This window comes from Pelmatolapia mariae, linkage group LG5, assembly GCF_036321145.2.
Source record: "Pelmatolapia mariae isolate MD_Pm_ZW linkage group LG5, Pm_UMD_F_2, whole genome shotgun sequence".
NCBI classification, from domain to species: domain Eukaryota; kingdom Metazoa; phylum Chordata; class Actinopteri; order Cichliformes; family Cichlidae; genus Pelmatolapia; species Pelmatolapia mariae.
Window position 1 is genome coordinate 32,504,744 of NC_086231.1, and position 12,982 is coordinate 32,517,725.

At 38.2% G+C, this 12,982-nt stretch overlaps 2 protein-coding genes across 3 annotated transcripts; one reads left to right on the plus strand and one right to left on the minus strand.

Annotated features, from left to right (window-relative positions):
• The first annotated feature begins 2,470 nt into the window (after positions 1 to 2,470).
• On the plus strand, positions 2,471 to 6,199 carry LOC134627254 (uncharacterized). Its single transcript, XM_063473211.1, has 7 exons — positions 2,471 to 2,703; positions 2,948 to 3,618; positions 3,708 to 3,753; positions 4,180 to 4,271; positions 4,632 to 4,742; positions 4,864 to 5,140; positions 5,990 to 6,199. Exons 2-7 carry the CDS (start codon positions 3,143 to 3,145, stop codon positions 6,197 to 6,199), a joined length of 1,212 nt encoding a protein of 403 aa, XP_063329281.1. The 5' UTR covers positions 2,471 to 2,703; positions 2,948 to 3,142.
• A 224-nt stretch (positions 6,200 to 6,423) lies between these two features.
• LOC134627253 (uncharacterized) lies at positions 6,424 to 10,610 on the minus strand. Of its 2 annotated transcripts, none has more exons than XM_063473210.1 (12): positions 10,554 to 10,610; positions 10,195 to 10,472; positions 9,986 to 10,063; positions 9,822 to 9,898; positions 9,661 to 9,726; positions 9,370 to 9,575; positions 8,491 to 8,587; positions 8,250 to 8,412; positions 8,070 to 8,173; positions 7,836 to 7,953; positions 6,904 to 7,024; positions 6,424 to 6,735 (listed from the first exon to the last, which is right to left on the minus strand). In XM_063473210.1, exons 1-12 carry the CDS (start codon positions 10,594 to 10,596, stop codon positions 6,431 to 6,433), a joined length of 1,656 nt encoding a protein of 551 aa, XP_063329280.1. In that variant the 5' UTR covers positions 10,597 to 10,610; the 3' UTR covers positions 6,424 to 6,430. The 2 variants fall into 2 exon arrangements, with proteins under 2 accessions (XP_063329280.1, XP_063329279.1); XM_063473209.1 differs by having other exon boundaries at positions 7,836 to 7,980.
• Positions 10,611 to 12,982: the final 2,372 nt, after the last annotated feature.

Below are 12,982 nucleotides of genomic sequence, written 5' to 3' on the forward strand. Positions count from 1 at the left end.
TAAGCTAAAAGGCAGAATGCTACAGGCATGGCCCTAAAGAATGTTGCCTCATGGGCAGTGTAGTCCGTGCTGCAGCGAGAATGGACTGCCATACACGTTATGTGTCTGTGAGCGCGAGGAGGGAGAGAAAGGAAAAGTCCGAGCTGTCACGGAGCAGAAACGGGAGCTGGAAGCATGTAAATATAATAATAACCACTGCAGCCAAGAAGAGTGCCTGAGGAGCCCATTTGTAAGTAAGCTATTAAGACTCGACTGTACACTGTGTTCGTGTTTTCCTCCGGAAAAAATTAAGTTCCGTTGGAGCAGCCTTTCAACGCCTCTCTCTGTCTCTCGCTAGCAAAGTTGACCCAGACAACAAAGTAAAGCTAGTTTTCAGCTACGAGCCCGACACGGAACCCACCGTATTAGCCAGAGGTCCCTTTACTACGGTTCGGAGCCGCGGACCTTCAGTAACAGTAATAAATCACAGCAATAGTACATTCACGTAGTTGTAAACAGCATGATAATATATTAAGTAATTCAAAGTATTCAGAATACGTTACTCTCATTGAGTAACGTAACGGAATACGTTACAGAATACATTTTGGGGCATGTATTCAGTATTCTGTAATGGAATACATTTTAAAAGTAACCTTCCCAACACTGCAGACAGATACGAACAGTGCAATACAGAATAGTGCAAGTATCGGGAGTATTTTGTAGTCCAAGAAGAGAGAGAAGAGAGTCCAATGTGGAGAGCAGCAGCATGGTGTTCAGGAGTCGGACTGCTTGGGGGAAAAATGTAGTGATGGCCAAATGAAGCTTTCTGAAGCACTGAAGCTTGAATTGAAAAAGGGTTCATTACTCGAAGCTTTTCAACACAGTCCTCTCTGGTCACATCTGGTGGCCAAAAATATGAAGAGCAGCTTTAAGCTACAAAATGAAACGAACTGCTTCATTATGACTGCCCACTCTACAGCGTAGAGTTCACACTTCTGTCTGATATTGGGCCACCGTTGTGTTGCTTTGAACATGTATTTTTTTTGGGTGAAAAAAATGTTGTTTACTTGTTTAATAAACAATTTTGATACATAAACTTCCCTTGTTTAAACGTGCCACGGTGTGGTCTTTCTTTACTTGTGACTTCTTGATGTCGGTAAATACAGTAATTGAAAAACACATATAATATACACGTAATAATGTACAACAGATTATGGAGTATGCTTCTGCTGTGAGGTCCTGCCTCCATGTACTAATGCAATTAATCACTGGACAGCTGGACAGGTATGTTTATATATAATATTATATTAGGCCAATTTTCTTATACATATTTTTGACCTGGGGGTAGAATTGATTGTGAACTGGAAAGGGAAAATACTTATAAACTTGCAAATTAAAAACATTAATTTTAATTAACATTAATTTAATAATTTGTTCCACTGTGCGATGGCCGAATCTGTTTCTTTTCATGGAGATAATTTCCCCTGCCTTCCCCTCACATGGAACAGAAGAGGCTGGAGTGCACAGAAACTGTAGAGATGCAGGTATACGGTCTTCCAGGGTCTCACAGACTATCACCTAAAAAGAATAAACAAATTAAATTGCTGCACATTTTGTAGAATAACATTTTAAGATTATTTAAAAAAAAAACTTATCTTAAAAATATATTTTTTTATAACATTAAATGTAAAGAGTCAAATGGAAGTCTTTCTAAAGTTATTTAATGATATTTATATTATGAAAAGTAGATTTTTGACATTTTAAGATTTTCCCATTTTCAGATAAAATAAACACGCACAAAACAAAAGCAAACAACAAGAACACAAAGCTGACAAACTCACCCGACCGACCAAAATCAACTGTAAATACTCCCACACACAACAAAACCTCCCCTCTGCCTCACTGGCTCCATATCTCTCAATAGAATGATCTGTGGTTTGCTCTCTCTCGCCATTAAAACACTACACAAATCCTGCGAATGTTCACTTCCTTATAAACCACTGAAGGAGTTAAATCAGGGCCATAATGTTTGTTTAGTTAAAAAAAAATTTGAAATCGAAAATATGTAAACTGAAAGCAAAAGTCACATTTTTAGAGTTTACTTTGAAAAAGAAAGAGTTGGATTTAAAATTTTCAGATTCAGATCTTTTAAATTAATGTACAAAAAAAAATTCTTCAGGTTCGGATTTTTCTCTCAGCTTCAATTTTTTTCTTTTCACTTTCAAAAAAAAATTCTTCAGGTTCGGATTTTTCTCTCAGCTTCAATTTTTTTTTTTCACTTTCAGATCTCTATTTTTCAGTTACAGACTTTTGGCCCTGTTTTGGCGTGGTGGGCGTGGCTACACAGAGAGGGGCGGGGAATCATGAGTGACAGCAGATCGCGGCAGGCTCAAGATGGTCCATTTTTCATGTTGCCTTCAGGAAACCTGGGAATGAACATAATTTATCAAACGCCTCCTGCACTGTATTATTTGATAATGTTTAGAAAACATGTCATGCATAACTGCTAAAACTCAGTTACTAAAGCTCTTTCAAGCAGTAATGTGTACAAATTACGCCGTAACTGATCAATTATGAGACGTTTTCCCAGCCACTACGTGAGAAGTGGTCATTTCCCATGCTCTCAAAGTAGCGCGCATTGTATCGGGTGGGGGCTGCTGTTAACTTGTCCCTCAGTGAACGATGGCGTCGTCTTCCAACAACACTGCTGGCGCGAACAATCAGGTGAGTGTTCAAGTTTGGAACAATTACACTGCAGTCTGTGAATACTACGAATTTAAGAAGTGGCTATTGTTACGGTTAATTTTTTTTTCTGTTTTTTTATTTTATAACGTTTTTTGCTGAAATGCTAGCTCAACAGAAACGCCTCGCTATCATTTTCGGCTGAAACTTAGGTCCTAGTTGATCTGTAAGCTTGGAGAACAACAAAGTTAGTGAAGTAACGTAAAATTCTTTGTATTTAATTTAGGAGCAGCTAAAAAGAGAGATGCTTCAACGACTACTGCATAAAGTTTCCCAGGTCATGCACAGACAACCCCTCGATGTGGACTATTTGCAGTTTGTTATCGACCATGAGATGGTCCTTTTAAGATCTTTGTCCGATTAGGTTGAGATCCCTCAAAGTATTATAAATGCTCTGATAGAGCTGTCAACTGTGCTCAGTATGGAGGACGTCAATGAACAAACCCCCTCTCAGATGTCAGTGTCAGAAGGAAAGCTGGGACGTCCAAATTACAATGTATCGCCTGTACAGCTCCAGATACTGACAGAAATGTTCTTATCAATCACCCAAATTGCAAAACTTCTTGGAATATCTGTGAGGACAGTGAAACGTCGTTTGCATGAATATGGCATTTCCATAAAGCAGTGCTACAGTACAACAAGTGATGAAGAGCTGGACAATTTAGTAAGATCTATAAAGACAAGAAGACCTCATGTTGGATACAGGATGATGAAAGGGATGCTTCAAGCCATGGGCCACCATGTACAGTGGAAGAGAGTGTACTCGTCGATGCACCGTGTGGACTCTGCTGGTATTTTCTCAAGAATGACAAGGCTGGGATTTGTGGTCCGAAGGACATATTCAGTGCAAGGTCCTCTTTACTTGATGCATATAGACACAAACCATAAACTAATAAGGTAGGATGAAGTCTGACAATACTGCTAAATACTGAATTATGTTTTATACCTGTTAATGCCCTAGTTGTTGTTTTTTGTTCTTTTTACAGATTTGGCCTGGTGATATTCGGAGGGATAGATGGGTACTCAAGAAAGGTGATTTTTCACTTTCAAAATTGAGCTGAATGAGATGTTAATTGAAAAGTGAAATACTTGTGTTTTGGTCTACCATAAAACTTACCATATACTGTAATATAGAGATCCTTCTGTAGAACAAAATGTTCCTAATCTGTTTATGTTTGTCAGTATTTGGTGACTATAAATGCTTGGTAAACTAATTCTTCAAGTTGCTAAAAGGATTTTTTTTTTTACCCTTTGCATTTGGGTGAATAGTTGATTACAAGTACTGCTACATCTCATGGCAGCTTGCTACCTTGGGAATTATGTAGCCTGCTTTTTTTCTTGTACTTAAAAATATAAAATAAATGTACCAAGCTACAATACCTGATAAACATGTTTCTATCTTTAATTATAGTAACTCGACTTGACCAAGTTTCCACTTAATGATATTTACATCTCTAGATCATGTACCTGGGTGCTGCTGCCAACAACAGAGCATCAACTGCACTTGCTTTCTTCTTGGAGGCTGTACAAAAGTATGGCTTTCCATTGAGGTAAAATCTACACAAAATTAATTTTCACAATGATTGTGCAAATGTGTAAATATGATTCCCCCCCCCCCCCCTTGATTAGCAGTGTAATTATTTTGACATGCAATATGTAAACTGTAGCCTATATGATCAGTTGTTTATACATCCCCATACAGTTGTTTAAATGGTTCAAACATTTAGAATTCTTGAAAGGTGTGCTTATACAGAGCTGCACACTGTTGAATGACCAAAACAATAAACTTCAAATAACCAGTCTAAAGTAAAACTATATTAAAAACACAAAGGCTGCAATAAATTTTAAGAGTGACATGTTTTTTTTAGATTTAAAACAAATTGTACTGTCGATGTTTAATTTTGTTTCAGAGTTCGAGGGGATCAAGGAGTGGAAAATGTTGGAATAGCAAGATGCATGTTCACCATCCGGGGCTGTGGAAGAGGAAGCTTTCTGTCAGGCAAGAGTGTTCACAACCAAAGGTATGTGTAGTATTTGTATAAATGTCCCATGGAAATAAGAAAAATGTTCTTATATATTTTTCAATTCAGTGAATTTCTGGGTAAAATTCTGAAAACGTTGCCATATTTTGATGTTGAACAGAATAGAGCACTTGTGGCGAGATGTGTGGATGGCTGTTTCAAGCGTGCACTATGAAACCCTTCACAACCTCGAGGATGAAGGCCTTCTGGATCCAACTGATGGTGTCCACATGTTTTGTGCCCAACATACATTTCTTCCACGTCTGCAGAGGGATCTGGATGTCTTTAGACAGGGTTGGGATAACCACCCTCTAAAGACAGAGAGGAATCTGTCCCCACAACAACTGTGGACACTGGGACTCCACCAGAATCCAGTTGATACTCCAGACACAGTGGAGGTACTAAAACAAACATAAATTATACAATCCCTCTTTAATCAAGTTTCAAAAAGTGCACTTGGAGATGTTGAAAAAAACACGGTGTGCTGTCACTGCAGACTATCAGCTTTAAGTTGAGGGTATTTGCATCCAAATCAGTTAAAAGTTGTAGGAGTTACAACAGTCTGCATGTGTACCCCCCACTTGTTAAGTTACCAAAAGTAATGAGACAGAACATTAATCATAACTGAAACTGGATCGCAGAGACTTCAGCAGATGTTGGGCTTCATACCTGCTGATGCTCTGTCAGGCCTCTACTGCAACTGTCTTCACTTCCAGCTATTATTGAGGCATTTGCCCTTCAATTTTGTCTTCAGCAATGAAACACTGCTCCGTCAGATTCAGGTCAAGTGATTGACGTGGCCACTGCATAACATTCCACTTCTTTTAACTATTTGTTTTTTTTCTGCAGAATCCTTTAGTGCTGCCTCATGAGTTTCGAAGCATTTGGCTGAATATGAGCAGATATATTGCCCAAAACACTTCAAAATTTATCCTGCTGTTTTTGTCAGGAGTTGCTTCACTAAATACAAGAATATCACATCCCTGGCCATGGAACATCAGAGAAGCCAATTGTTCCATTACTTTTGGTCCCTTAAGTGGAAGGCACATATGAAAACAGTTCAAATACCTCTGCAGTTATAGCCAATCGTGTTAGTTCCATTTCAAATCCATTGCGTGGCATATAGAGCCAAAAGTAGAATTCCCATGTTCCAATATTTATGGAGCTGACTGTTTGTCTTGAATTTCCCAACACTGTTTTTGAATTGTAATTTGAAATATCTTTTTTTTTTTTTTAAATCATCACAGGAAATCGAGGATGCGTACTTGGATGTCAACTCTATTGGTGAGCTGGATGGGAGCAATCCTGGAGTAATTCTTCCATCTGTTGAATGTCCTCTATCTGAGGAGGACATGGCAAGACTAAGAGACACTGTCAATGTAACAAGGCCCTCTCAGTCACATGGCCGAGACATTTATTTGGATGTACTTAACTTTGTACTAACTCACCGTTCCTAGGCGGCAACATTTTTATTTTGAATTTTCAACCCAGAGAAGGTTCATGAATAGCTCAGACTTTTATTTGATTTGATATACACATACAAATGAACCTGCCAGGAAATTTTTATGCCACTCATTAAAGAACTCTGGCTGTCAATCTCCAACTTTGAAATGTGCTTCCTGAACATTAAATGGAAGGAGCAGCATTTTGAGTTACACCTCAAAACTATTGATAGACAATGCTATGCTTTACACATTGTTAAATTCCTGGCCAAGATGAAAAGCCTCCAGCAGAACCATTCTGAATTGACTATAGGACTTCATATGTTTCACAGGCAGGACAATGGTCTTAGCACAGGATGACACAACAGGATAGCAGATGCTGTGATTTCCAAAGTCAGCTTCACAATTGTGATTAAATTTTACCACCACAGCAAAGTCCTTCTTTTCTGAGGGGAGGAGAGGAACATGGCCTTGACCGGTGATCCATTGCAGAAACCTGGCAGGTGTGATAGATCTTGGGCCATCTTCGTCAGCTACATGTTCTTGACCTTCTGTTAGGATAAGAGTGAATTTTAAGACGTTTTGAAGAACCCTGGCCTTTTGGACAAAAAAAATATCTAAATATTTGAATTCGATACAAGTGTAACTTTTGTCACAAAAACCTTAGAATATAATTTTGGAATGTGACAACTATAAACTAGACAAAAATAACCATTTACCTTCTGACTCATAAAGCAAGTCCTGAATGAAGTTAACCAGGTCCAGCTCAACCTGATGCTTGGAGGTTCCCTTCTCACTCAGCTGAGGGTGAATGGACGCCATGACAAACTCGGCATTAACCTATGATGATATTAGAAAGCAAAGCAACCCAACGGCTTGATTACTTCAGGGCTGCAGTATTCAGGCCCTAGAACTTTTCCACAGTTTGTCACATTATAGCCACAAACATAAATATATTTTATTGGAATTCAACATAAAAGACCAATAAAAAGTGGTAAACAATTGAGAATTGTAACAAAATTCATCCATGATTCCAAACATTTTTTTACAAATAAATAACTGAAAAGTGTGGTGTGTGTAATTATTCAGCCCCCTCAGTCAATACTTTTTAGAAACACCTTTTGCTGCAATTACAGCTCCCAGTCTTTTAGGGTATTTTTCTACCAGCTTTGCACATTTACAGACTGACATTCTTGCTCATTCTTCTTTGCCAAACAGCTCCAGCTCAGTCAGATTAGATGGACAGCGTTTGTGAACAGCAGTTTTCAGATCTTGCCACAGATTCTGGATTGGATTTACATCTGGACATTGACTGGGCCATTCTAACACATGGAAATGTTTTGTTTTTCTATTGTTGCCCTGGCTTTACTGTATGTTTAGCAATCATCAGGAAATGTCTATGGGCAACTGACTACACTGAGACCAAAGGGGGCTGAATAATTACAAACACCAGAGTTTTCAGTTATTTATTTGTAATAAATATTTGGCATAATGTATGATTTTTGTTCCACTTCTCTAATGTACACCACTTTGTGTAGGTGTTTCATTTAGAGTTGAAATAAAATAGATTCATATTTGTGTCTGTAATGTAACAAAATGTGTAAATGTATGTAATACATACATGTAAAACTGAAAATACGTTTGTACTCACTTTCACATCTCCCCCAAGGACGAAGAGAGGCTGGCAGATTTCTGGGTATTGCTTAATCAGCAGGTGGAGGCCATACAGCTGCAAACCCTCCTTGAGTTGTTCCAACATTGGCTGCAATCTAAGCACAGCATGGAGTGTAATGGCTCTGTGGGTACCAAAAAGAGATTAAACAACATCTTCAGATGCTATTTTTCTCACATTCATATAGAAAAACGAAAACATGTCACAGCATACCGGACAATCGGTTCCTTGTTTTGAACCGAGATGGCTCCAGTGAATCCACAGTTTAAAATCTCATCAGTAAGGCCCTGAAGTGACTGCTCAGTTGAAGATTCCACCTAAAAGTAATTTAACAGATGAAATTATATAGCTGCAATGTGTACTAAGGCAATATTTTTACTAGTTATACAGCACCTGGTCAATCAGTAACCGCAACTGTGAATCTGCCACTGTATTTTTATCCAGCTGTGTTGGGTTGATCTGCCCGTTGCAGAGGTAACTGTAAGCCCACTGGCTGAAAAATGTAGGGGCAGGACCTCCTTGTGCCAAACTGACGGCCAGAATCTCACCAACAGTCCTATTTATACAAACAGCATGAGTGTATTGCTTATAGTATAAAACATGACAGTTTTCCCTTTCTTTAAAATAAACATGCCTGAAGAGTCCACTGTCAAAGTCAGTAAGGGAATAGCGTGGACTTTTTTGGTGTGGTGGTCCTTCAAAGAAACGAGTCTCGATTCCGGCGACCATTTCTATTGAGAGAAGAAAGTTATGAATTATCCGATGTAAAACATTCATTTAGAGCTGGGTGAAATAAGATTTCTTTCATATCACAGTATTTTTTTCATTTGAGGCAATACTGATATATATATCATAATGTGTCTCACTGATTTTGAAGGCTTAACATGACAGATGTACTGAAGCAACATCATACATCTGTTCCAGATATGTAAAAATTCCATTCAAAATGAAAATACTGATTCAAAAAAGATGCCCTGCGATGGACTGGCGACCCATCCAGGTTGTACCCCACCTCTCGCCCTGTGACTGCTGGAGATAGGCACCAGCACTCCCCGCGACCCCACAAGGGATAAGCGGCCAAGAAAATGGATGGATGGATGGATGATTCAAAAAATAAATCATAGTATACAGAAAGGTGTACTTGAGACAATAATATTGACACCTTTTATCAACACCAAACCAGTAAGCTCATAACACAACATAGTCACATCACAGCCATGCTATGGTTAAAAAAAAAGACTATTTTCCTTGTGTTACCGGTGTTTTGGTTTTCGACCTTGGTTTTCTCATTTTTGGTTTTGGCCAAGAACTTTCATATCAGTCCATCCCAAATTATAAACATGATTGATGTATAGTTTAGTAAAGGAGAAATATAGTCATATTTACAACACAACTGGAGCAGAGTTCACTTAGAAGATAAAATGTATATTACAGAAGTATAAAATTTAGGGATTAGTCATTTCTTCAACATAAATAATACGAATGGAAAAGTAATTGATCTCTTTAAGTTCACCTGTGAGAAATTCTTTTCGAAGGGCACCAGTGTCGATTCCTGCTTCCCCAAAGAAGGACACCTTCAACATGGCAGTGGGTGAATTTTTTTTTTGACGTTGCCACTGCAGAAGGCCTCTCTCCAGAATGTTTGTTCTTGAAATAAGGATGCTGAACTGCTTCTCCACATCAACTCTTTGACAAATCGCATCCAACACATCGTCGACACTAAAAAAATCAATAAATGAAAGAATAAACACTCTTTATTCAGTTCAGAGTATTAATAGTCATCTGTGTGTGTGATGTTTTTTACCTTTTCATATGGTCCTCTTCTACTATGTTCTCCTCAATTTCATCCACGTCTATTACATTTTTGCTTCTAATAAAAATAAAGAAAAAGTTGTTGTTTAAATGGGAAATTCTCAAGATGTTATATCCTATATGATATTTTAAAAGCCATGCTTTTTGAACTACCTTTCTCCGCATGTGCTTGCATGGATTTCAAGGAAATAAGGTGCAAATTTCAAGTTACAGATAGGACACTGAAGTTTCTAAAACAGAAATGAGAGTTAAAATATTGAATAGAGTTCCATTGTAGTTATGTTAATGGTCTATACTCATTTCTATTAAGATATTACTTCTTCATCCAATTCCTCTGTGTCGGTGTGCTCTTCAGAAGGCTGCACGGACACTATTTGGACCTCGGTTTGACATGCCTATCATAATTAATAGACATATAACATTGCTGATTAAGATAAAAAACAAGTGGGTCAATTTTTTTATTGACATTTCAATGCAATGCAATTTCATTAAAATAAATGCATATATTGTTCTAAGATGTATGTACCTCTGTGTCTTCAGCTGAAGACCCAGACTCTGTGCACTCCTGCACATGAAGAGCCAAAATATGCAATGGCAGACTTACTTTGCATGTTTGACATTGTGCTTTGGGCATATTTTTAAATTCAACTGCATCAGGAGGTAACGGAGTAAGGTCAAATTCTTGCTGTAAAGGTACTATATACAGCAAGTTTTTCCCATTTCCTGTCATACTGCGTATTAGGGTCCCTGTGTAACCTTCAGAATCAGGAGGGACCAGTGTCAGTTTCCTTTTACCCTGACCACCTGAAAAAAGTAGAGCCCAGATCTAGTTCACATAGGTGCAAATTATGTGACTATCATGTAATAAACATTTGTTACCCCTACCTGTAGCCTTGTAGAGCAACCATCCTCCAGTCAGACCCTGCATTTTAGGATATTCACTTTGAAGAAGTCCAAATAACTGCAGAACAAGATCAATATTGTGATGCCTGCAGACTTGATGATCTTTACAGAGACATATAAGTCTGAAAATCTATATATTTATTCCTTTAACCTCTTAATGGTTCATGTCCCTGGACATTGTGAGATGTCTTTTACCCAGTCCTGCCTGTGCAAGCTGAATTCCTCAGAGGAGGTAGGTGTTGTTACTGCATTACAGTTCAGCAAGTATACATAGAAACTGAAAGGCTTCCATGCTTTAAAAGGTGGTGTCACAGGGATCCTTGGATTATGCATCTTTCGTTTTCCAAGAAAACTTTTTTTTCCAAAGAAACCAGGGAAAGATCTGAACGGAATTAGAAAAATACATGAAAATGACAGCACAGTTATAACACACCAAAAAGGTTAAAAACTTTTTAAATAATTTTTTTTCATATTTAATTTAAAACCTTGCCATCTCTTGATCTACAGAGGGAGGTCCCTGTTCCTGCCTTGCTCCCTGTGCTGCCTGGTGCTGTCCCTGAGAAAGATTCTGAGTGAGCACAGTAATAAGATTCTGTGCAGCGGCTTCCACTGTAGAATTGTAGTTCACATTCTAAAAAACACATATATAAAAAAAATAATAGGTAGAACATAACAGAAATTATGAAATATGTTAAACATAGGGATGCACCGATACCGGTATCGGCCTCGATACCAGATTTTCTAAAGTACTCGTTAAAACTCCCCCGATACCATGGTTTGAGAAAGAAGACTGCATCCTAAGCCCGATTAGTTATGGAGTCTTTTAAAATGTTTTCCATATTTTTGGGGAAGGATCAAATTGTTAATATTACTTTACCTTTCGAAGTAAGTTTCAGCTGAAAATGATAGCGAGGCGTTTCTGTTGAGCTAGCATTTCAGCAAAAAACGTTATAAAATAAAAAAACAGAAAAAAAAAATTAACAGTAACAATAGCCACTTCTTAAATTCGTAGTATTCACAGACTGCAGTGTAATTGTTCCAAACTTGAACACTCACCTGATTGTTCGCGCCAGCAGTGTTGTTGGAAGACGACGCCATCGTTCACTGAGGGACAAGTTAACAGCAGCCCCCACCCGATACAATGCGCGCTACTTTGAGAGCATGGGAAATGACCACTTCTCACGTAGTGGCTGGGAAAACGTCTCATAATTGATCAGTTACGGCGTAATTTGTACACATTACTGCTTGAAAGAGCTTTAGTAACTGAGTTTTAGCAGTTATGCATGACATGTTTTCTAAACATTATCAAATAATACAGTGCAGGAGGCGTTTGATAAATTATGTTCATTCCCAGGTTTCCTGAAGGCAACATGAAAAATGGACCATCTTGAGCCTGCAGCGGTCTGCTGTCACTCATGATTCCCCGCCCCTCTCTGTGTAGCCACGCCCACCACGCCAAAACAGGGCCAAAAGTCTGTAACTGAAAAATAGAGATCTGAAAGTGAAAAAAAAAATTGAAGCTGAGAGAAAAATCCGAACCTGAAGAATTTTTTTTTGAAAGTGAAAAGAAAAAAATTGAAGCTGAGAGAAAAATCCGAACCTGAAGAATTTTTTTTTGTACATTAATTTAAAAGATCTGAATCTGAAAATTTTAAATCCAACTCTTTCTTTTTCAAAGTAAACTCTTAAAATGTGACTTTTGCTTTCAGTTTACATATTTTCGATTTCAATTTTTTTTTTAACTAAACAAACATTATGGCCCTGATTTAACTCCATAACATCTTTAGAACATTCTCATTCATTTATAATAAAGATGTGGAACCAATGCCTCTGACAGCCATCTTTGGGGTGGCACCGAGGGAAACTCAACTAACAGCCTCTCAGAGGAAGGCAATAGCATTCACCTCATTGTTGGCTAGGAGACTGATTCTATTTAATTGGATAAAGGCAACACCGCCATCCCATAAACGCTGGGTGGAAGAGGTGATGGCACACCTCAAATTAGAGCATCTCAGATTTACTATACAGGGCAACACCAAGAAATTCTTTACGGTCTGGCAGCCTTTCATTTCCTATTTTGAAAATGAGTTTCCGTCTACTCCATAACTGGCACTTTTTACCCCCCCCCCCCCCCCCCCCCCTCTTTTTTTTTTTTTTTTTTTTTGGTCCTGTCTGGGTATAGTTTTGTCTTACATTGTGTTGTAGGACATGAGTTCGAGTTTTTCTGTATGAATGATATGCTTTTTGAAAACTCAATAAAAACACTTTGATTATTATTATATGGCAGTAGTAAAGCACAGTATAATATGTGCAGTGCTTTCTGATCCAACATATGCTTTGCTTTCCTCAGGACGGCAATGCCCCGTGCCAGTTTCCCCCGACCATAAGTAATGTGTGGCTTCCAACAGAGC

Coding starts and splice junctions, on each gene's coding strand:
- LOC134627253 (XM_063473209.1), bottom strand. CDS start 10,596: ATGCAGGGTCTGACTGGAGGATGGTTGCTCTACAAGGCTACAG. Junction 10,473..10,553: donor GTTGCTCTACAAGGCTACAG/GTAGGGGTAACA, acceptor TACTTTTTTCAG/GTGGTCAGGGTAAAAGGAAA. Junction 8,588..9,369: donor TCGAAAAGAATTTCTCACAG/GTGAACTTAAAG, acceptor TTCTCTCAATAG/AAATGGTCGCCGGAATCGAG.
- LOC134627254 (XM_063473211.1), top strand. CDS start 3,143: ATGGAGGACGTCAATGAACAAACCCCCTCTCAGATGTCAGTGTCAGAA. Junction 3,754..4,179: donor TAGATGGGTACTCAAGAAAG/GTGATTTTTCAC, acceptor TTACATCTCTAG/ATCATGTACCTGGGTGCTGC. Junction 5,141..5,989: donor ATACTCCAGACACAGTGGAG/GTACTAAAACAA, acceptor AAATCATCACAG/GAAATCGAGGATGCGTACTT.